Source organism: Embiotoca jacksoni, unplaced genomic scaffold (assembly GCF_022577435.1).
Source record: "Embiotoca jacksoni isolate LCO1_2020_lvr unplaced genomic scaffold, fEmbJac1.0.p SCAF_4, whole genome shotgun sequence".
NCBI lineage: Eukaryota > Metazoa > Chordata > Actinopteri > Embiotocidae > Embiotoca > Embiotoca jacksoni.
In genome coordinates this window covers 10,306,297-10,330,232 of record NW_027185392.1, presented here as the reverse complement: position 1 = coordinate 10,330,232, position 23,936 = coordinate 10,306,297, and the positions used below count along the sequence as shown (strand labels likewise).

Sequence of the window (23,936 nt, the reverse complement as noted above, 5' to 3'; positions counted from 1 at the left end):
TACTTGTAGAGGTTTTATGTTTCATAACCAAACAATGGTTGTGTTTAGATGGAATACTACATATGTTGTGTATAATAATAGCCTTCAGAAGACTTCTTGGAATACACTACTTTGGCAATTTGATGCTACCCATGAAGACATTTCAGGGAAAAAGAATAATCTGCCAAATGACATCTCTCTTTGTTTTTGAAAAAAAATATCCTGAACTCTGGTTTTACTCCAAAATAAGCATTTAAATTTTAAGCCATTTGTTATTTGTAAAAGCAATGAACAATCAATAATGTAAAGAGAGAGGATGTATGTAACATACTAACAGTGACAAACATTAAGTGAAGTAGAGTTTTTTGGATCATTAAAAAGTGCCCGTATTATTCCATGTGATCTTTTAAAACTTTTTTTCTGATTATGGTGGTTCTGTGGATGCTGTCAAGAGACTTATTATTTCTTAGAATGAGACACTGTATGTTGCCAACAAAACTGGAAATCAATGGAACTTTTCAGTTTCAGTGCAGAAATAACCACAAACAAACTGTGCTTAAGTCACATGACCACAGGCCACAGGCTTATATAAAGCCCGGATCTTCCGAAGGTGCAGATAGTAACAGGTGCCACGTACCCTTCCAAGTCTTATTTCATTGATGAAAAGGACTTGAGATGATTCACGTTTCAAGGACATCAGAGTTTTCCAATTGTGGAAACATGAATTCAGTCTCGCATCCATCCTCTGACCAAGACCTAGGCTCAAGAGGCAGAACCAGGCAAAGGTCTCACTCCTATTACAGCCTGGAGGACATGAAGAATTATGGTGTCCAGACACCGAAAGAAGAAAGCTGTCTAAGACCTCGTTCCAGGTATGTTAACTTAAAGGTTTTATTGCCCAAATTCCTGATCAGATAGCAAATATATGTTTCCTTACAGTCATCCAGATTCGTGTTTTAATGTTGTGATAGACTGTGCTCAACACAAAACTGGATAATTGATATTGAATCAAATGCTCTACAGGTCATTTTACAGTTATGAGACATCAGAGCTTCTCTCTGACTATGACATGGGAAGCTTTACACGTTCCAGTCCACTGAGGCAGAGGGTAAACTTGCTACTCAAGCATCAGGGGACCAAAAAGGAGGAAGAAGAAGGGGATGGATCTGCTGTTCAAGTCACCTCCAAGAAGCCCAAGTCTAAACAAAACAAACATTCACCCTCCAGAGAACTTAATGGTACTGAAATAATGTTTTACACTGCACTGTCGATTCTACGACTAAAATGAAATTAATTTACACTGTTTAGCAAATTTTAATTTGAAGTTATGTGTGCGTGTGTTTCTCAGGCAGTAGAGGCAATCTCAAGTCAGTGTCCATGATAACCATATCAGAGTCAGACAACTGGGAGATTTGTTCCAGCTCTGGGATGAAGTATGGACAGTTTGTGGACTGGGAGAAGATTGACCCTGAAGCAGCACAGAGGTACCAGCAGATCCTGAAGAGTGAGCACCAGCAGCTGAAAACTATGGGCCGACAAGGATTCTGGGCCATGCCGCACACACTGAGGGCCAAAGCATATTATCACATCATCCACAGCATCAATTTCAGGTTAAGACTTTCACATTGAACATCATATATTCTAAACCTTTCTAATGTCTTTCCTTTGATGAAGACAATCATATATGCATTAGAGTGATTGAAATGACCACTGTGTACATTATCATTTAAATCCAATTGGCCGGATTATCTGACTGTTGATTGATGTTGTATTTGCAGCAAGGCTGTAACACCAGACAGAGATCTACACTGCGAGTTGGCCAAGATGCTATTTGGAGAACAAAAAATCAGCACCCACCCAGTCCCAGAGTACATGGAGGCTGGAGAAATACCCAGGTACTTTTAAGGGATGATATTGGTTGACAAATTAGAAACATACTGCTTTAAAAAAAAAAAAAAAAAAAAAAAAAAAAAAGGAAACAAAGACCATTAACATAATATGTACAAATAACACAGAAATTTCCCATGTCATGCTTGTCTTGGATGTATTTCTGAGTACATTTCAGTATTATTACTATATCTACTCTGTGCTATTGTAGAACATTACCAAATGAGTCTGCTTGCTCTCTGCTTTTCCAGATACTGTCTCAACAAAGCAGGGCTGAATTCTGTTAAAAAGATCCTTCTTTGCCTTGGCAAATACTTCACAGACATGAACTTCTGCCCCATCCTACCTGCCCTGGTCTCCCTCATTCTCCACTTCAGCGAGGATGAAGCTGAGTGTTTCTACAGTGTGTCCCGACTTATCTGTTACAATGACCCCAACAAGCGTTACATCGACCAGACCTTCCTTACATACCGTGCCTCATGTATGACCTTTGGAGACCTTGCCAACAAGTGTTGCAGAGGCATCCGGAAGCTGATTGCTAGCTCTCACCAGAACCTTTTTGAGTTTTATTCCGACTGGATAATGTGGATATTTGCTGACCTTCCATTCACATATGCAATCAGAGTTTTGGATGTCTACCTATTGGAGGGCTACAAGGTCCTCTACAGGTTTGTTGCTGCTGCATTTCCACATATAAGCCAAACCCTTTTTAAACTCGTGTACATTACATCTGAAAAGTTCACATTTTGAAAAACCAATAAGGTTAATGTATTTCACAATTATTGTTTGCAGGGTGGCATTGACTTTGCTCAGCCTCTACAAAGTATCTGTGTCATCTCGAGTGGCTGATGTGGAGGACTTCAGAACAGATATGAAGAGTTTTGTGCAGAGTGTAGATCGTCACTGCACAGCTGAGAAGCTTCTGGAAAGAGCCTTTATGATTCCAATGGCCACGCGGAGAGAGCTTAACCTCCTGTTCAATGCCAACAAGGACTCTCTGATGCAGAAAGGTGTCAGCATACACCAGAAGAGGTAGGTTCATACTGACATTGTCAAATACCAGACAAGGAGAGGCATATTTGTCAGAAGAATTGATGAAGCAGAGGATAAAGAATGTTCAAATTTTAACTTATAGGAATAATTTTTTACATGTCATTGCTATTTTTAATGTTCCTAAAGGCAGTCAGTTCAGACAGTGGACTTTGACAACTTCAGCTCCAGTGTTGTAACGGGCACTGAGATGAGAGTCGTCTGGGCCTGGATACCCGAGCGCTTTGCCCTTTTCAGTCCCATCAGGTTGTTCAGTACAGCTGAGCATGGAAGAAGCCTCGCCTCGTGAGTAACATTTGTTCAATACCTCGATCCCAATTGAAACTATCCTAAAGAATAGAATGAATACGTTTTTACTTCACAGGGATGTATTATATCTGAAGGTGTTTTATATCATTTAGCAATAGCATTCATAGCTTTCATTTCATCAATTCACTTGAGTCATTAAATAAACACAATGTTATTATGGATCCACATATGGGGGCAATGTCACTGCCATGAGAGAAAGATTTCCAGGTTTTGTTATGTAACAGCTAGCTGCAGCAGGCAGTGTTTTTACCAACAACATGTTTACTTTGAGTGTGAAACTCAAGTCATTTACGGTTCAGTTTTTTTTATTTTTTTTATTTGAATACCCACTAAAATGTCAATTAGTGTTTACAGTTATTATATTTCCACTGACTTCTCCATCGTCTTGATTAAAACAAGCAACACGGTCTAGAGTTAGTCTTATAGATTGACAAGGAAATACAGTTTAAAAGCTAAAGTTGTGATCTCGTATTGCATTTGACACTACCAGCTCCTAAAATGAGATACAATATACATATAATACAGTCATAAAGGCTTTGTATCTGTTGATTTACTGGCTATATAGGTCAGTGATATTGTCTGGCTGTGTTAGTTTGTGAAACATTCAAAACAACAGATGGTGATGTTTTTGTTTTTTTTCTCATATAGATTCTATTCACATGTGGAGGGACACGAACCAGCGGTCTTGATTATTAAAACGGTGGACGAAGAGGTAAGATTAGAAAATATTACAAATATTGTTGTAAATCAGATTACTGGAAAATATTTGCTTTTCCTTTTGGATTTATTAATCTTTGTCTCAATGCTTATAATGATGATAATTAGTTTATGAAATGAGTTTTATATGCCACTGAAATCTTAGTATCTCTCATTTCTCAGGTGTTTGGTGCCTTCCTGTCAACAGATATAATAGAAAGAAGAAAGCATGACTCTCAGGGACTTACATACTTTGGAACTGGGGAGTGTTTTATTTTTACGGTGAGACATATTCCTGTTTTCTTCTTTTTGAATTCAACTTTCGTATATTGTAAGTCTGTGGATGTTGTGTCAACTTGATAGTTTCTTCATTTTCATGCACCGCTAAAAACAAGAAATGTGATCACTCTTTCAGCTCCGCCCCAGCATGGAGCGCTACCAGCAGGCTATGGTCAACATCATGACCCGAAGAGCTTTTCCTCAACAGAGTCGAGCCAACATCGGTGTCTTCTCTCAGGTGTCAAATAGTGGCAACTCCCTCATCACCGCCACCAGATCTCTGACCTGTCCTGCTGGGACCTTTCAGAACCCCAGCTACCTGACAATCCCCTTCACTGCACCATCAGGGGAACCCACTGCCCAAGAGTCCAAGACACCTAAACAGCAAGAGGCCTCCATGTTCATAGCAGCAACTGACAGTCAGCTCATTATTGGTACGTGACTTATTGTCAAAACAACAGAACAGATAAGAACTGTGATGTCAACAATGATTTTACCTGACAGTTAAAGTCTTAACAGAGTATACACTGCTAATGTGTGTGTCTTCTCTCAGGTGGTGATGGGGGCCATGCTCTCTGCCTGCAGGAAGACCTAGAAGGCGGCTACACAGAGCCTTGCGACACATTCAGGAGCATCCCACTCTGCAAGGGACATTTCAAGATTCAGTCCCTGGAAGTATGGGGCATCCAGAACTCTATTTCCTTTTCCCACTGTTTTGGCTCTCAGTAAAACAACCAGAGTGCCCTTGTAACTGTGTTTTGGTAAACACTAAACTTGTTTTTCTTGATGTTATTTAAGCAAACTTGATTTTTATGTATCTAAATATTTATTTTGTGAAATTCACATTTGTACAAATATTGTAAAGCAGTTGAATGATATTTTACTTGACTTTCCAGGCTGAGTGTATTTGAAGCTTGTATCATGTTTTCTGGATTTTATGGCTCTCATAAACAACATTTCCCATTTTAAAGCTTTGTGACAATACAAAGACAAAAAAAAAAAAAAAAAAAAAAAAAAAGTGTATCTTATCACAGAAAGGAAGGTGAAGCCTGCTTCCTAAAAGGGCACTATGGTTCATTGTATTTTTTTTATTATTATTTTATTTTAATAAAGAATCCTCTTCCACAATCTGGGCTGATTCCTCCCATAAGACTACTGATTTTATAAGGTCAAAATTCGCACAAAGATAATTTAGGATGTATGCAACATCTTCTGTTCTTATTGTTTAGCAGTTTGGCCGCATTTGATACACTATTAAACTTAATGTATTTTAAACAAAATAAAATAATAATCAGTTGTTTGTCTTCTCACTGTCTCACAACGTATTTAGATATGCGACTTCTTACATTATTGAATTGTAATTGAGTCAAGAACAAATAAGTTTCAGATTCAAAGTAAATATAGGCCTATTTCTTAACTCTCTGTGACTCTCGAATCTTGAAATGGTCAACATAGGAATTGCCAAAGAGCTGTGTATGCACAATGCCAGATCTTATTAAAACAATTAATATCTTTGTGTCGCGTGGGTGTAACTGCACATAATGCCAAAGTGAACCAGATTGGATTGATACGTTTGGGGCTGGACGGATGTATTTAGCAAGACTTTGCAACAATCACTTACCAAACTGGTTCATTTTTGCAGGTTTATGAAAACTGTGCCGCGTTCTAGTGCTGTAGGAACTGATGCTTGCATTCACAGTAACATCTGAACGGGGAGGGAAATGTTTTAGTTTCTTCAGTGATAACAAATAAAAAAAAAAGACGTTTGTTCGGACAATATAACAATGTCAACAAGAAAAATACAATTGATCTGGATTCCGTTGTCAGTCAATGTCTAACATTGAAGTGTCCACTGTACCAATTGTCATTATTTGCCAGACACATTTTTTTTTATTATTTAAATTTAAAAAAAAAAGACGTAGAACACGAGTCACATTTTCTTCTCAACATTAATACAGCGTCACAAAGCAGTTATTTAGCGCAAGAACTATGCAATTAAACGACAATAAATAAATAAATAAATAAATACAAAATTCTGTCCGGGTGCCAAACTTACGTGGAGCATTTGAAGGTATCATGCGAAGGGAACAAACATCATGCCCGAACTGCTGTAGCTTTAGCAAGCTGCAGCAACTCGCTTATCCCTCAGACCTAAGTGGGTTAAATTGTGAACGGTGATGTGACAACTCTCTCCTTTAAGGATTACTCCAGAGGTGGGCCTGAATCTTGTATACAATACTGAGTCTTGTACGGCGAAGTTACCCAACACGGCAACGTTAGCTTTAGCGAAGGTAGCTAGCAAACATTGTCAAGCTTTTTTTTTTGTGTGTGTGTTTTATTAAACGCTTTTTTTTTTTCCTTTTTTTTTTTTTTTAACACGACACCCACATTTAAAGCTAACCTCCAGCGATAAAAAAAAAAAAAAAAAAACCAACCAAAACAATTATTGACTTTAACCGGAGAGCGGTCTGGTTTTCTTTGTTTTAAGACGGGGTCTAGCTAACCTGAGCTCACAACTAGTTCAGCTGTCGTGCAAATGTTCCATCTGTAAAGAAAACATTATCTTTCCAAACCTTAGACAATCCCAGATGCAGTTAATCACACAAGCTCAAGTATTTTCTATTGAAATACATTGTCTTTTGTTGGTGTCGTATTCCCTTTTTTTCTCTTTTACCTAAATAAGATGCTGATGTGCAGTACTATCCCCCCAAGGTAAGCATTATTAAAGATACATAGCTGTTTGATGGTTCATATTGATACAGTTAAAAGAAGAAAAAAAAAAAGTCCCATAGTGGAACTAAACATATTAACCTTGCTTCAGAGGTGCTTGGTATCTGTTAAGGATGTCCAACCGGTGATCAGATGAATATCTTTGTCTCTTTCTACCTATTTGAATCTCTGGGAAGTTTACCATTCATCATTAACATGATATACTCGAGCTAAAGAAATAATGATTAACAAAAAACTTCGACACAAGGCTTGGTGATGGCTTAAGAAAACAACTATTGTTTTTGCGAATGCAACCCACAACATTACAGGTTGTTGGATAGCAAAACAGTCTCATACTCTATTGCAACTTTAGTATTATAGTTTGATGTGTAATGAAACCACTACTTTACCCATATACCTTAACCCTGCTTTGCAAAACATGTTGTCGTCTAACTTTGTGGAAATGGCCCTAAACATGTGTCTCTCTTTGATCGCATCTCTGCCATGTTTGTTCTGTGCCTTCTCAATAACTTCAGCTCTTTGGGTTGTAGGACAGAAATGTGCTAAACTGTTTGACAGGAAGTGTAAAGTAGCAAAACTAGTGAACGGGACAATATTATATTATTGCAGATATATTGGTGTTTGTGTGTATGTGGGATTATCAGAAAGCAAAAAATTGGGGCACAAAATGCCAAACTAGGTTTGAGGTAATTTAGCAACAGCATCAGTGTTGCATAGTTAGTCAATCAGAGAGCACTGACAAGTTGGTTTTTCAACTGCAAAATGTACGCAAGTTTTAAACAGTTTCCTTCATCCTTAGTTTGCCATGTTAACAAGTAATTGTTAAATAATAATAATAATAAAAAAAAAATCAACTTTAATTATATCAACAGTTTCAAATTTTGACACTTATGTATGTATTTTGAAAAATCAGAGTTAACTACAGTTATAGTTTTCAGAACACACTATGTGAAAGGAGTGACAAAATTGTGCCTTGTTCTCTGTAGTTACATGGCTTGCTGGTTTTGATAAACAAATGGCTTGATTAATTATTAACAAATTACTTATTGACCCAAATCAACTCTTAATCATTAACATCTCCACTCTCGACTTGTATATTCTTGTCAGATTTTTTTAAACTTAAATATCAATTTAACTATCAGCCTCAAACTCCCAATATTGCTCTTTACTCCAAAATCAATAACACTCAATAACTGCTCTACAACATGATGTTTTGATATCATTTCCCATTTTGTCTATGTCTGTTTATGTGTTGTCCATCAACAGGCTGCAGCCATGGGCCCAGACACGGCACCTGTACCTAAAACAGAACCATCAGAGGAAAGTATGTATTGATGGTTGCTTTTATTTATTTATTTTTTCCCCCCTCTTTGATCGACACTTTAATAACAAATCACTTGTTTTGTTTTTTTCCATTAATACTAAGCCTGGTTCCTCATGCAGTTAAGTGAAGTCATAAGGTTTAGGAAACTAATGCTTGGAGAAGATTGAATGCCTATTTAATATATTGAAAAATGACTCGGCAACCCTGAACATGGAGTATATCCCACTGTATGTCCCACTGGATCCAGTTTTTCCCTTCTACACCCATCTCAGACATCCTTAGACCCCACTTGATGTTTCCTGTGTGTTCATGTAATAAGATAAGATAATCCTTTATTAGTCCCGCAGTGGGGGAATTTACAGGATTACAGCAGCATAGTGGATAGTGGAAACCTGACATAACGAGTAAAAAACAACATAGTTAAAAAAACAATGTATCAAATAAGTAATACAGTAATATTAGTCACTGATAAAAGTTCATCACTATGTTCATCTTTTTGCTCAGATTTGTTTTGTCGCTTCATTCATTAAAGTATTCAAACGCTGTTTCTCGATGTGATTGTACTTCAGGTCCAGGAGTAGTCGTGGTGAAGGTAATCTCACAGTCAGATTTCATTGACGCTTCAACCACCAATGAGCCCGAGAACGCCAAACAGCCAGAGAGCAACATATCGGACAAGTGTTACCCTTGTTCCATCTGCGGGAAGGTATTTGACAGACCATCGAAACTAGAGAGACATAAACCTGTCCACACAAAGAAGACCAAGACTCTTTATCAGTGTCAACACTGTGATAAGAGCTTCACACAACAAGAGAAACTGGTCCGACACCAGAATTGCCACAATAGGACCAACAAGCATCCCTGTCCTGACTGTGGAAAAGTGTTCAATCGGCCTTCAAAATTAGAGAGACATAAACGCACGCACTCAAAGAAACCTAAGGTGCCTCATCAGTGTTCATACTGCATGAAGACATTCAGTAAACTAAACAAACTTGTCCGTCATCAGCGAATGCATACTGGGGAGAAGCCTTTTACCTGCTCAGTCTGCGGAAAGGGATTTTCTGAGTTAAGTCACTGCAAAGCACACGAAAAGACACATGAGGAGCAGCCAGAAAAACCCCACTGCTGCGCAGACTGCGGGATGTGTTTTTTCAAGGCCTCAGAGCTACGGCGGCACTTCCGTTCCCACACAGGAGAGAAACCCTTCAGATGCACCTTGTGTGAGAGCTGCTTCTCCCGCTCTGAGGGACTTAAAAGACACATGAGGAGCCACACGGGGGAAAGACCGTACAAATGCATTATCTGCGGAAAGGGATTTTATTCACGCCAGGATTTGAATATTCATGGATTGACTCACTCAGGAGAGAAACCACATCTTTGCCCTGTGTGCGGTAAAGGCTTCTCTCAGCTGGGCAACATGAAAGAACACGAACAAAATGTCCACATTAAGTCAGAGAAATATATTTGCAACGAATGTGGGGCAACCTTCACACGATACAAGTCACTCACAAAGCATCAGCGGACACACACAGGAGAAAGACCGTATCTGTGCCTCACCTGTGGTCGCAGGTTTTCATGGAGCCATTCTCTTAGCAGACACCGCAGGACACACACACACCAACAGATGGACACATCCAAAGACATATTAAGTTTTGAAGGACCTTCTGAGAATCCCAGCAGCTGAAAGATGTGAAATCCTTAGAGGACATTTAATCTGCAAATAGTTATCCTGGGGAGACGGTTAAGCTACAATTTAATTATTTGAAAGGCATTGACAAGAAATTTTGAATTTTTGTGGTTATCCACCTGGCAGCTTGCTTTGTTAATTGTCCACAAATTATCAATTAGAAATTGAATTTAGTAAAAGGCAACCAGATGAAACCTTTCTCTCTGTAACATTTACAAATGGCAATAAAAAGTTAGGAGATTGCTCCTGATGCACGCAAATGGTGCACAGCACCGTTATGTTCACTGAGCAGAGGGAAGCTATAACCATCATGAGTAAGTATTTCAAGTTTCGTTGTTTGATCAACATCCACACTTGAGTTACAAACGATTTTGTGACAAGTGATATGTTTATATTTGCACAAAGAGCGAACATAACATTTTCTGTGAAACTCTGCAAATCAGCAATAGAGACCCTTGAAATGCATCAGAAAATGTTCAGTAATGAAGCCATGAGCCTGGCAAGGTGTCTTGAGTTGCATTCGCAGTTCAAGAAAGCCAGATCGTTTTTCAAAACTCAAATGGGTACATCGGATCAGTAGCGCAGCGAGGTGAGTTTTCTTTGAAACTCCAGGGGTTGTACACTGTAAAGTTGTCAACCAGTGTCTGACTGTCGATGCGAAGTTCTACTGTGATGTTCTGAGGCATCTGATGGAAAACATTCGGCACAAATGACCTGAATTCTGGTGCAATGGCACTGAACCGTTGCTCCCCACCCCCCAGCCGTACCCGGATCTGGCTCTTTGTAATTACTTTCTGTTCCCTAAAAATTTGAAAAAAATAAATAGGATGTGCTCTCTCTATTTTCAGGTCCATGATGACATCGCCTCTATATGCACATGCCAGTGGTCACAAAAAACACATGTAACTTAGCCGTCGATGTTGATTAAGCCACAAAGCTTGGGATACTTATTCACAAGGGTTATAGCTTCCCCTTCTCGAAATGTTTGATTGCTTCTCGTACAGAAGGTACATTTTCTAGCATGTTTTTCTTGTCATGTGTTGGCCGTTAAAATTTATGCCTAGAATATGTTCTAATTTAGCACACTGCAGATTGTGGGTTATCTCTTTTCACATCTTCCCTTTATGACAGATTTGGACATGTATTTGAACAGTAGCAGTTTTTCATACCAGATTTTTTTACCAAAACATTTGTCACTTTATATAAAGTTTCCCCTTTAGCAGGCAAAAAAAAAAAAAAAAATCCTGTTTGGCTTACAACCAAGCTAGTAAAAGTTTGTGCATGGTGGAGTCCATACCCTGGTATGTAGCAGAGTGAATTTGTTACTTCAGTTAATAAAACCAAATTGGTCTCTGGTTTGTTTGTTTTTCAAATTTTGTCAGCCAATTCCTCATCATAAAGAATAAAATGCCAAAAATAGACTATTTCTCTACTTTTTAGATAATAAAACCATCACAGAAAGGTTAACGTGCCAAATAAAAGCAGAAAAGTGCTGTTATGCTGTTCTCTGTGCAGGTACATTACTGGTCACCACTAAAAAGAGACACCTGCTGTGTCAATGTCAACAATATGGCCAGAAGTGAAAGCACTTCAAAGCTTAAATGGTGAACGGTGGTTTGAAACCGTAGAATACAGGAGCAGTTTTCCACAGGTATGAGTTGTTTAAAATGAAAATGCATTTAAACTTTTTGTTTTTATTACAGTGCCCTTTTATATACAAGATGCACTGCATATTTAAGGTGTGGTTGTGTAATCCATAGATTTGACTATCTACGTACATGAGAGCTTATTGTTAATAAACAGATACGATGCACTGTGCTTTTAGTTCTTAGTTACCACCACATAATTGGCTCTCTATCAAAAATTGTGTATTCAAGAAATGTGATAAAAATGTATTTCTATTATGTACACTGTTACCTTGTCTCAAACAATTCTGCTGGATGTTGATACTTGTAAAAATGAGAGTTCCCTGTAACCTCAGTGTTTTAGTTTTCATCGTGTAATGTCGAGGCAGGTTGCCACTAATGACAAGGTTGGCGGTTCAATTCATGGTTTCTGCCAGTTTGCACACTGAAGTGTCCTTGAGCAAGACATTGAACCTTAAGTTGGTTAAGATGGTAGCTCTGTAGCCATGTGTGTGTGTGTGTGTGTGTGTGTGAGGAAAATTGTAAAGCAGTTTGTAGCCTGTTATTGTAAAAAGTTGTTTATTCACTTATGTTTGTTTGTTTAATTTGATTTAATTTTTGTTCAATTTAATTTATTCACTCTCACTGCAAATTCTCTGCTAATAGCTCAGACATAGTACAAATCTGCCTTGTGTTTATAGTTGTAAGATTTGACCCCTGTTTTCACATGGGTAAATTTACCAGCATACTTTAACTTGTTTTGTTTGGACTGCTCTTTATTTTTCCGATTGCACGTGAATGCAGCAAAGAGCCGTCACCATCAAATAACCCAGGCCCACCCAGCCTCCGCTGTTGCTAGGTGACGGTTTTGTTTGGTTGAGCAGCGAGGAGCAACTATCCGGAGAAATAACGGTAGCATTTGTTGCGAAATTTATCGATAAATAAATATAGCTGAGTTCAACACTTCACAAGTGAAAGCTGTTTTACTCGGAGCCATGGCTAATGAAGCATCGGGGAAACCTCAACTGGAACTGGAGGCTGTCATTGGGTTCAACGGTAAGTTTTCAAACTACGCGCTAATATACTCACCTAATTTCTTTTTTTTTTTTCATTGCTGTTTGCATTGCTATGTTAGTGTCGTGATATTTTTAATCTTCTAGCTACGGTTAAAAAAAAAAAGATTTTAAGTGGTGGTTGGGGCAAAGTGGAGAGAGATTTTCTTACTTTCGAAAGAGCCGGCAGTTTAACTGGACGTCACTTGATTTGAATCCACGTTGACCTTGACGAGGTTACACGTGCTCATTATTCTCTGCTCGTCCACCTTTTCAAACGAGAGCATCTACTATAATCACAAATAGTTTATCTTTGTGTTTATACGTCTCGTTTATTTCATCAGGACACGTGTTTTCTGGCCTCAGAGTCCATCCAGACGGAGAGTACCTGATCTATCCTCTGGGATGCACAATCATCCTCAAGAGAATCAAGGATGGGGAGCAGGAGTTCCTGCATGGGCACACAAACAATGTATCCTGTGTTTCAGTGTCAAAAAGTGGATTATATATTGCCTCTGGACAGGTCAACTTTATGGGCTTCAAGGTAGCCACAGTTTTGGTACATTTTCCTTATGTAAAGTTTCTCATATGGTTAATCTATCAATTGCCACCACCTTTGATTACTTGTTTCCTCTTGATGTTGTGTTCTTAAGAAGAAAGCAGTTTTTTTTGTGTGTTTTTGTTTTTGTAATGTATCATATATGTATTGATCTTCACATGTTGTATGAAATTATGCATGTTTTCCTAGGCTTTAGTGATAATCTGGGACTTTGCAAAGCGAGCAGTCCATGCCCAGCTGCTGCTCCACAAGGCAAAGGTTGAGGCATTGGCCTTCTCTCCCAATGACAAGTACCTGGTGTCCGTTGGGGGTCAGGACGATGGCAGGTAAACATAGAGTTTGGATTATCCTTCCCAAATAACCATCACGTAGGAATGCGAAATAGAGGAACATGATCAGATCATAAGCAGGATACTTCCTTAAAAATCCCTGAGATATTTTGCAGTCTGTTTATTTAAATGTCTTTCATCCTTATTACAAGATTTCAGTAGCAAGGTGTTTATGAGAGTAAACACAATACCATTAACATACACAATATTTGGATATAAATGACCAGCTATCTCCTCAGTAAGTAAGCAAGATTTTCCTGGTGTCTTACCCGACATACTGTATGTAAATTCACTCAACTGTACATATACTACATTTTTTGAGTGTGTGAGGTGTTTGCTGTGTGTTTTCAGTATAGTTTTATGGAATATCGAAACGAAGCAGTACATCTGTGGGAGCCCAGCTTCAGCTCAGAGTTCCGGTCACTGCCTCACTGTGCAATACTCAAACACAAATGACAATATCTTCATTTCTGCTGGGAAGTGAGTGAATAATGTCTGTTGGCATTATGTAAACAGCCTAGATTATTACGTACATTATTTTTTCAGCATGCCTAACTTCACTATGCATCTTATCGTCTTACCTTTTAGTAAATGTTTTAATATAACTGGTTTTGTTTTGGGCAGCCGAACATTGCGAGCCTGGGAACTGGACCTCCCCAACAGAAAGATCAGGCCCACAGAGTGTAAGCTGAGCAAGCTGAAGAGGACTGTGAAATGTCTAGCGGTATGAGGCCATGAGAAACTATCATTTGCATTGTTTTTCCCAGATTTTTTAACTGGTTTACCGTTAATAGGTCTTAAAAATGCTTATTGGCAAAAACTGTTGAAGTATTGGTTGTACAGCTGCAATAGATGCTTATGGGGAGATATGACACTGGCTTGGACAGTTGTATTTTCATTTTGTATTGTCCAAAAATCTATCGTCGCCAAATCTGGTGAGGTAAGGTAGTGTTGCTCATGTTAAATTGTTAATATTGTTATTCAGATTTCAGAGGACGATCAGTTCATTTTCTGTGGCACAACTTCTGGTGACATATTGAAAATTCACCTGAAGACAGGACTTATGAGTGACTGTGGTCCAGCTAAAGTAAAATACAGCGTGGTAAGTCATCACAGCGAGAGTCTTTCTATTCCTGGGCATTGTGGAGGTAATTTCAGGCTTTGGTTACACTTGCTCTCCATGAAGTATTCCTGGTGTAAATTGAGGTATTGGCTATTCTCATGTCACATATTTTATTACATGTTTATGTGCAATTTCTTTTACATCTTTTATGGATCATTATTTACCTCCTTGTCTTTTCATTTTGAGGGAATATATATTTTACTACGAGTCTTTCATCTATAAAATGTTGGAGCTTTTTGCATGTACGTCCTCTAACTAATTCAGATAGAATTGCAATATTTGATCAAATTCACCAGGTTTATTGGTAGTATCAAATGTTTAGCCATTTGAAAAATTAACTTTTTCAGGATCAATCATTAAATGTCACTGCTTCTACCTTTTCTGTGCAGGGTGTCAATGCCCTCATTATACTGAAGTCTGGGGACCTGCTCGTGGGCTCTGGATCTGGCACCTTCAAGATGTGTTCCAGTACTAACTTCAGACCTCTTAAGTGTGTCTTACATCCACATAAAAATACCTTAATTGTTTAACAGATTTTTGTTCTCTGTATTTTATACATTGGGTCAAAAATCAGGGATACTACAATAATATTAATAGATTTACTGTGTCGTTTTACAGTGTTTATTGTCTAGCACTTCATTTTCTTTTTTCCTCTTATATTAGGGAAGCCCAACTGGAAAAGGGGGTGACCTCCATCGCTATTAGAGAAGAGGGACGGCAGCTCTTTGTTGGCACAGAGAGTGCTCAGATGTACCGCTTCAGTTATGACAACTTCAAAGCTGAACTCATATCCACCAGCCACAATAATGCTGTCAAGGACGTAGCCATCCCTTTGTAAGTGGCAGACAGACCATTCAGGTTAAACAAGTGAACAACATCAGTCACTGATGAAAAAACATTTACCATCTGTTAATTTTTTTTATGGTTTGGTTGTAGGACCCACCAGAGAGGATCAAATGTCAAATGGCCTTGTTTCTGCTTTTACATTTGGCAAATGTCCTAAATTGACTGAAATTCACATAAATGAAACGGCCTTTTGCTGTAATAGAATCATTTTGCCCTGATAGTAATCGAGATAAAAGTATTTGTGAGACAATGTTTAAAGTCATGTTTATGACTACATTTTAAAAATGTATGGTTAGTTGACATTATAAGAGCAGCAGTGCCTATTTAGATTACAATAAAGACAACGAAACAACAATGTTGGGCCAGCTGCTGCTGCAGATTGGCATAGAAATGAATCCACATTTTCAATTTTTGTCGCGTTTGTCAAAAACAACAATGCATCTGCAGTGTTTTTTCCAAAGCTTGACACAAAGCTGAAATAGTGTTTAAAAGCAGGCTGTGGTGCATCAAGAAGTGTTATTACCCTTACCTCATATGCTGGCCTGTCTTAGATTTATATTTAGAAGAGATAGATCTTACTCTCCTTTTTGTTTTTCTTCCTCTTTTTTTTTTTTAAATCATCATGTTGGAATTTATTGGATTTGTTGGATTGTACGATAATTCCCTAAACCTTTAGCGTGAGCATGTCTGCTTGAATTACTATTTTTCATAATGCATTTCTTCAGTTCCCAATTATTATCACTAGAGGGTGACATATGCATAAAACATCAACGCCAGTCCATTAAATGAAGAGAAAAATGAAAGTGGTTGGTAAAATACTGAATCTAACCTCAACATGTCAACAGTTATATTGATAAGTATAACTGTTGACATGTTGGGAAATATGCCTTTAACTCAGCTAACACTTTTATAATTGATGGTGATAACCCACATTCACATAACTGTTAATTCCACATCCCTCTTTATTTTTCTTCTAGTGGAACATCTGAAATATTTGCAACCTGCTCTGATGAGGACATCAGAGTTTGGCACATAGATAGGTCCAAAGAGCTGCTGCGCATCACTGTACCCAACATGAGCTGCAATTCCTTGGACTTCATGGCTGACGGACATGGCATCATCAGTGGTGGGAATCAGGGAGAGATATCTACAAACAAGATATATTAGCTCATTACTACAAGGAATAATTAATTTTTTTAATGAGTTTCATGAGCTGTTGTTAATCCATCTCAAACACAATAGTGCAGAAATCTGTAACACTTTCTTTTCAGTTACCAACTTACAAGAAGCTTATACTGTTTCATGTACTGAATTATATTAAGCTTCTCATTAACAGACCTCGTACAAATTGATTTCACTGTCTTCCAGCGTGGAATGATGGTAAGATTCGTGTGTTTGCACCGGAAAGTGGCCGGCTCACCCTCATCATTGACAATGCACACAGAATGGGTGTGACAGCCATCGCTAGCACCAGGGACTGCAAGAGGATCATCAGTGGAGGGGGAGAAGGACAGGTCAGTTGACATGATATTGATACACCCATAACTCTTTCAAAATGTGTGTAATGTTCATCTTATCAGATGTAAACCCATGTAATGTCATAAAGATTTTCACTACCACCATGAAAGTGTTTTATACTTGTGGAACCCTCGAATTTTTCTAACATGTTAGCTGGTTACACAATGCACTTCTGTCTCAGAGTTTTGGTAAGGAGGCTTATCTTGTCACCCAACCTGTTAGCTATTTTATCAACAAAAATTTATGAGTGGAAGAGAGATACAGCGTCATGCATCATTATGTGTGTGCAGCAGGCAAGTTCCTGTCACAGCTATTTCTAGACTTTTCTAAAATAGTTTTTTGTGCATTGTTGGTATTGATTGTGGATTGCCTCCGCCGGCTTGATTTAAAATGTACATCCCAAGTGAAGTGTTAAAATTTCAATTGCTAATTTTTCTCAGACAAGTAGATGTGAGGTTTTGAGGAGAGTTTTAGGATCTTAATGCAAATGTTTACAGGATTTAATCCATTAAACTGCTTATTCATGATACAGACACTGTACACACACTGCAAATACTTATTCAACTTTTTAACACGTGGTTTAACACTGTGGCATACAGTTTGATTGCAGTTTGACAGATTTAAAAGGTCAAAAGTAAAACTGGAAGATCTTTTTCAGCAAGTATGGATTGATTGTTATGTCCATAGCTATGAAGTTGCATTACAAATCAAAGATGAGAGATTATTTGGATTGTGTATTATATATATACATATACATATATATAATTACTATATGTATTATATACAAAGGTTTTCTTGTGAGTCTTCATGACTTTGGATTCACCTATTGCAGGTGCGTGTTTGGGAGCTGCTGCCATACGGCCATCGGCTACTGGAGAACATGAAAAAGCACAAAGCCTCTGTCACGAGTGTCCAAATCAAGAGTTGTGACAAAGAGTGTGTCACTGCCAGCTCTGACGGTTCCTGCATCATCTGGGACATCGTGTGAGTAGTAGCCCACCTGCAGACCCTGCTACACTCCAGAACAGGCAACAATAGAGACGCACAAATGTCTTTATTCTTTTACAATTAGTGTATGAAATGCTACTTTCTGGCTCTCACATATGTTTTAGTAGTACTATGAAATGCCATAAACCACTGCAAAGCTGCTCTGCTCTAAGTCTAACTGGTTATTAATTATTTCTCAATTTCACTCCACAGCTAGATTTATTTAGCTCAGAGCAAGTGAGGTGAAAAAAAGAGGCTCGGCACATTACTGAATCAGTAATCGCATTATTTAATGAAAAATACATAGCACTCAGAGAGAAAGTGAGTGCTGTCGGAGTTGTAATAAGAGTAAAATACTGAAGCTGTTCGTTGGTGACTAGGTGGTACAGTTGGAATAAAAATAAATCCAGTGCATTCCTAATAAACAAATCTTAAAATCCTTTTATCTGTGGGCGTCTTCTGTGAGGAGAATAAAACCTTTAAAAACTCTGACTGTGCTCACATTTTTTTCACTGTCTAGCCTCTTCAATGAACAAGTCTGTGGATTAAAGGCTTCAAGGCTGTATTAATCAAAAGTAGCATTGATTTCCTTTTTTAGTACGATCACTAACAAGCTCATTATGAGACAGGCAAGTGTATCAATGAATCAAGCTGCCCTGTCTAGCCCCACACAATGAGTTTTGTTTAGACAGAGATAATGGTGTGGTGTTTATGCATATTTTAGAGATCTGGCATGTGAGAGCACAGTACAAATATTGGCTTTATGATGACATATTTTGTTCAAAACTTGGAGAGGATTTTGTTTTAACCATAAACTGCCCAGGTCAGTGCCCACGCTACGAGCGCAGGGCACTTTCTGCACATTTTGAAGACCGCTGTTCCTGTGAAACTCATCCTCTTCTCTTTTAATCCTGTCTTCTGGTTTCTCTGCATCTCCTCCTGTAGGCGATTCGTAAGCCTTCAAATGATGATCTCCAACACACTGTTCCGGACAGTGTGCTACCATCCAGAGGACTACCAGATCATTACCAGCGGCACGGACAGAAAGGTGTGTTTTGGGACTGTGGATACTGTTGTTTGCTTGTTTGCTTCTCTCTGTAGTTTAGTACATTTTAGGCAGTTCTAGTAGGCAGTTGTGTAAAAACATGGTTTACTCAATTTATATCCCAACGCGTATTATGTCATTACAGCAGCCTCAGAGGTCTGCTTATGAAGCTTCACCACAAGATGTGTTTTGATTGTTTTCATGCACTGTTACGTAAGAGTTGGTAAGCGAAAGATTCCCCTGCAAAGAGACTGGTGCTCAGCAGCTGTTACTGTTATTATAATCTACACTTAATGTGCGTTAAAGAAAAGCCTGTTGCCTTGGTAAGATCAACACAGAAGGGCACAGTGAAGACTTGCACAATCACGCACACTCGCATGTCCACAGATTAGTGCCAAAAGCTTGTCATTTGTTTCCCCGCCCAACATAATTAAGGCATTGTGCTGGCTGCTAGTCACTGGGGCAAAAACACACCCATTAAGTCTGTTATTTTGTGAGTCATTTTGATCAACTCAGCGCTACTTATTTACATAAGGTCGGAAGTTCACTGTGGCAGAATGAACCACTTGTTTCCTTGATTGTGCACTTTATCCACACCCCTTGAACTCGGCCACATACTAGACCCATATTGCCGTCGTCCCTGCATGCTGCGAGGTGAGGACAAGTTGTGCTGATTAACACGGCTCTTGTGGATGTGCTGAGTGAGCGGAGAGAGAGTGAGAAGGGGGGTATTCAGAGAAAGGAAGAGATAGAGGGGGAGGGCTGTGGTGTTCGTGCCTTCCTGCGGATGTGCCGATGCCACCCAAGTGCCAGCCAGATTCACCATCTGCTCATCCCAGGACACAGGCGCTCTGTCTGGGACAACAAATAGTAACGCTCTCTTTCTCCTCTCTTTACTTCAACCCTACTTCACCTCCCAGCCTCTATGAGTTAATTCACAGAAAGCAAACCAACTGAACTGAGATGAAATAGAAAAGGAGGAGAGTGGCCAAGAGAAAAAAAAAATAGAGTGTGGTGCCGGGTCAGGTAGGGGTTGTATTAATGAGATAGGTTTGCTTTGTGAAGGAGAATGATGATGATGATGATGATGATGATAATAATGATGATGATGATGATGATGATGATGATGATGATGCATTTTTTGATAGCGCAGTAAGTGGAGAGAATATGGTGCTGACTCGCCATTTTCAAAGTATGCTTTTTAGGAGAAAGAATGATAGTTGAAAGGTTGATTACATTATTTCCAGGGAATGCTGTTGTGTTCAATTTGCTAAAAGGGGAATGTAGCATAATAAAATAGTACTCGTTCAGGATAGAATGAAAACAGATAACTGTGACATCTTTGTGTGTCATTTTGAATGCATATTTTTAACCAATCCATTACCTAAATCTGAAGGTACTAACGTTTACTGTAGCTCAGGCATATCTAAACTAATTGTAAACTTAGGGCTGTAGAACTCTACCAAGAACAGATCTGAGGTTTCAGACCCTCTCTTCCTTACTGCATATAATTAATTTCCTGATGGCACATATATGTCGTGGATGTGGGCCAGTCTCCCAGGCTGAGATGGAGGGAACACAGATGGACCAAGACAACTCACACAGGTGGGAGTCTCTAATAAGCTGCTGAAAGGAGGGAGAGGTCGTGACTGTAGCGGGGAAGTAGAGAGGTAAAGTGATGTGGGGGAGAAGAAGGAGGAGAACATCATTACAGTATCTTTCATCATACTTCAGTATACTGTCCATAAAAATATTGATACCACTAGGTAGTCCTCAATAATCTCAGCTTTGTTTGCTGTTTGTGGGGAAAGACGGCATGAACTGTACTTTGTTGGCAACACAGGCTTTAACTGAATGAATGTTAATATTTTGTACAGCTGTAAGCCTTACATTCTGATTTCACACAAAATTACATTAGGAAGATTTTTAAAAAGATTTCAGGACTTTGTATTTGGTTTTAATGAACCATTTCTCCCACTGTTGGTAACTCTGTTTTTCTAAATTATGTTTTACAAAGTTATTTTTGTGGAAATATAAATTTGAGGAAACCATTGCCTCTAAATATGCCACTCTGAGGCAGAAGAATACTTCAGACTCAAAACAGTCCAGGCAGTAATGTTACTTTGGCTTTTAGGGGCAGCTTATTGCTTTGAGACTCATTCTGCAGTCCTGAAGCTATAAATATGATTTTTTTTTTTTTTTTTTTTTTTTATTTTTTTTTTTACGCAGCCCTTTTTTTTTTTTCATTATAACCAACTACATTTGATATGTGTTTGTGAGATTACATTACATTGGTCTCGGCAGATAAATTAAATTTTGTCTCAGAGGCTATTCTGGTAAATGCTGCTCTCATTCTGAGCAGCTCTGTGGAACATGAACCTTTGCTTTTACAGCAGCTTAAATTTACATTTGTAAATTTCCTTGTAGTTCTTTGAGAGTTTAATCGACTTTGAATGCAGTGCAAATTGGATGTGTTTTACTAACTTTTTAAAAGCTTCTGGACTTCTGAACAGACCTAAGGTCTCATATCAGTGTTGAGGTGAGCCAATAAATCTTCTACTCATTCATACAGGATGACTCGAAATACTTTAGTCATCAAATCCATGTGACATCATTTCCAGCACTTTTCTTTTAATATGTAACCAGATCGGTCATATAAATAACAAGAAAGGGCCGTTTGCTCTGTGGTACTCTGATGTTTCTGCTGCTGGTGTTAAAAATAACTTCAGCCAACAATTGCCTTTTGTGAGACTTGATACTTTGACAACCGTGACACCATGGGGATGATCAAAATCAGCAAACATGGTTTCAATAGGCATGTGTGACACGTTAATAGAATTTAACAACAAATGAACTCATTTCCACACAGAGTAAAAATACAAAAGTATTTGAGGTGATTCTGAGGTCACATATTGCATGTGACCAAAATAGAAATGACGACGTAACAAAATATCACAACAACATATGTTGTCACTCGCATCATGTCTTAAGTAAAAGTCTGCATAACAGCCACATCAATTAAAATATATACTACACTTCAAACTGCAGAAAAGAGATCAAAAGGTTATGTACACAGTTGATCATTTTTTCTCCTTGATGTCTTGCTTTATAACTTTAATTAGACTGTGCCACAACAGTAAAGAAAATAGATCTCACAATATTCGTGTAAAATCAATTCATCCAAGTCAGTTTTATTTAACCAGCACCACAATACAACATGGGCACTTAACATAGTATGGTCAAGACCTTACAACGTTATGAAGAGAAACCCAGAAATTCAACTATTCCCACATAGGAAGGAAAAAAAACTCCCTTTTATCAGTCAGAAACCTCAGACAGAACCAGACTCAGGTGGGCGCCCATCTACCTCGACTGATTGGTGTGACAGGAGATCGGAGAGAGAAAAGATCAGGCAAGCACACTCAGGTGAAGGAATACCACCTGCAACTGCATTTCAGGATTACTGTTAATGTCCTTCTCAGATCACCTACTGGGACGTGTATGATGGCTCGACCATCAGAGAACTGGAAGGTTCGAAATCTGGGGCCATCAATGGCATGCACATCTCACAGGACGGCAAACACTTTGTGACAGGTTTGGTCCATTACACCTTTTTGGCTTGCTCTATTGTTCTTGTGCTCCTCTGATTGATTTTTATGTCGGTACAAGTCAACCAAACATAAATTAGTAATCTACAAACTCTCTTTGATGTATGGGGGCTCATTATACACTTGCCCCAGCGTCATTGATGATTATCCTCAAATACAGATCAAAACAAGATTGCCTTTTTTTTCTTGTAAATATAGTTTTAGTCTTTTAAAGAACTGTATTACAAAAATCTTAGATTCATTTTGATCTTGGCATTCTTGTTATTTTTTAATAATTCTGTTTTTACTCTCAAATATTGCTGAGTATGTTCTCATGTCTTCTCTTTAAGGTTGTTGATATATTTGTCCCCTTTTTATGCCAGGGGGCGACGACAAACTGTTGAAGGTGTGGGACTACATGGACGGTGTAGTAACCCATGAAGGGATAGCTCATGGTGGCAGTATCACCAGCATTAAGATCTGCTCCAACAACCGCACCTTACTTAGCACCAGTGTAGATGGAGCCATTCTACGGTGGAAGTTCCCTCACCCTTCTTAATTTTAAGGTTCCGTCGAGTCCTGGACACGAGAAGAAACAGAAACCTTTAGTCCACCAGACTAAATCTTAGGTTTTTTTTCAACATTCTCCCTAAATCTTCCTTCTGACTTCGCAAATTTTACTCAAAAAAATTCAACAATTATACATTAACACTGCAAAACTGAATTCCACTGTGAGCACAAGAAATAAATGTAGCTTGAGTAAGCAACAATGGCTGTATTGGATGCTCTTTTTCCTCTGAAAAAAGGACAATATATTCATAATATCCAGACTCCTTTACTCTTTGTACACTTTTTTTGTGTTGTACAATTTTGTAAAAAAAAATTCTTATTCATTTTAACTGAATATAATTGCCTTTTTTTTTTTTGCCAATAAATCTACACTCCGTAATCCATAATGACAAAGTATGATTTCAAAAGTTTTAGCAAATTGAATAAAAATTGAAAATTCTAATCTTTTATTTGAAAAAGTATTCCAATGCCTTGCTTTAACACTCAAAATTGTGGTCAAGTGTGGTCATCCTGTTTGCTGTCATTATCCTGAAGATGATCTCAGTGATTAGGCAGAGAGGTATTAGTGAAGCCCCACAGTTAATAGTGCATGCTAAGACAAAAACCAAGCTATGAAGTCAAAGAAACCTTCTAAGACCTCTGAGTGTTCTCAGGAGCACAGTGGTATCTGTAACTGTGAAATGGAAAAAGTTTGGAACCAGCAGGGCTCAAATTGCAAGAGTTAGCCAAACTGAGGAACTGAGCAAGAAGTCCT

General features: G+C 38.4%; 3 protein-coding genes across 6 annotated transcripts; all 3 read left to right on the top strand.

The window, feature by feature from the left end:
• The first annotated feature begins 617 nt into the window (after positions 1-617).
• LOC138209644 (TBC1 domain family member 24-like) lies at positions 618-5,328 on the top strand. 2 transcript variants are annotated; one of them, XM_069168354.1, is made up of 11 exons: positions 618-851; positions 1,003-1,217; positions 1,328-1,589; positions 1,758-1,874; positions 2,118-2,534; positions 2,659-2,898; positions 3,046-3,201; positions 3,874-3,937; positions 4,105-4,203; positions 4,439-4,634; positions 4,754-5,328. In XM_069168354.1, the coding sequence occupies exons 1-11, from the start codon at positions 655-657 to the stop codon at positions 4,927-4,929; spliced, it is 2,139 nt and encodes a 712-aa protein (XP_069024455.1). In that variant the 5' UTR covers positions 618-654; the 3' UTR covers positions 4,930-5,328. The 2 variants fall into 2 exon arrangements, with proteins under 2 accessions (XP_069024455.1, XP_069024454.1); XM_069168353.1 differs by having other exon boundaries at positions 4,337-4,634.
• Positions 5,329-6,284: 956 nt separating this feature from the next.
• On the top strand, positions 6,285-12,320 carry LOC138209336 (zinc finger protein ZFP2-like). 3 transcript variants are annotated; one of them, XM_069167845.1, is made up of 4 exons: positions 6,285-6,413; positions 6,884-6,912; positions 8,197-8,254; positions 8,824-12,320. In XM_069167845.1, exons 3-4 carry the CDS (start codon positions 8,206-8,208, stop codon positions 9,936-9,938), a joined length of 1,164 nt encoding a protein of 387 aa, XP_069023946.1. In that variant the 5' UTR covers positions 6,285-6,413; positions 6,884-6,912; positions 8,197-8,205; the 3' UTR covers positions 9,939-12,320. The 3 variants fall into 3 exon arrangements, with proteins under 3 accessions (XP_069023946.1, XP_069023947.1, XP_069023945.1); XM_069167844.1 differs by lacking the exon at positions 6,285-6,413 and adding an exon at positions 6,444-6,491; XM_069167846.1 differs by lacking the exons at positions 6,285-6,413; positions 6,884-6,912 and adding an exon at positions 6,415-6,491.
• Positions 12,321-12,426: 106 nt separating this feature from the next.
• Positions 12,427-23,339, top strand: cfap52 (cilia and flagella associated protein 52). The gene is made up of 14 exons (XM_069167843.1): positions 12,427-12,622; positions 12,963-13,162; positions 13,367-13,503; positions 13,858-13,986; positions 14,131-14,230; positions 14,492-14,608; positions 15,019-15,119; positions 15,293-15,463; positions 16,453-16,601; positions 16,844-16,989; positions 17,826-17,977; positions 18,926-19,028; positions 22,508-22,619; positions 22,996-23,339. Exons 1-14 carry the CDS (start codon positions 12,562-12,564, stop codon positions 23,169-23,171), a joined length of 1,854 nt encoding a protein of 617 aa, XP_069023944.1. The 5' UTR covers positions 12,427-12,561; the 3' UTR covers positions 23,172-23,339.
• The last annotated feature ends 597 nt before the right edge of the window (positions 23,340-23,936 follow it).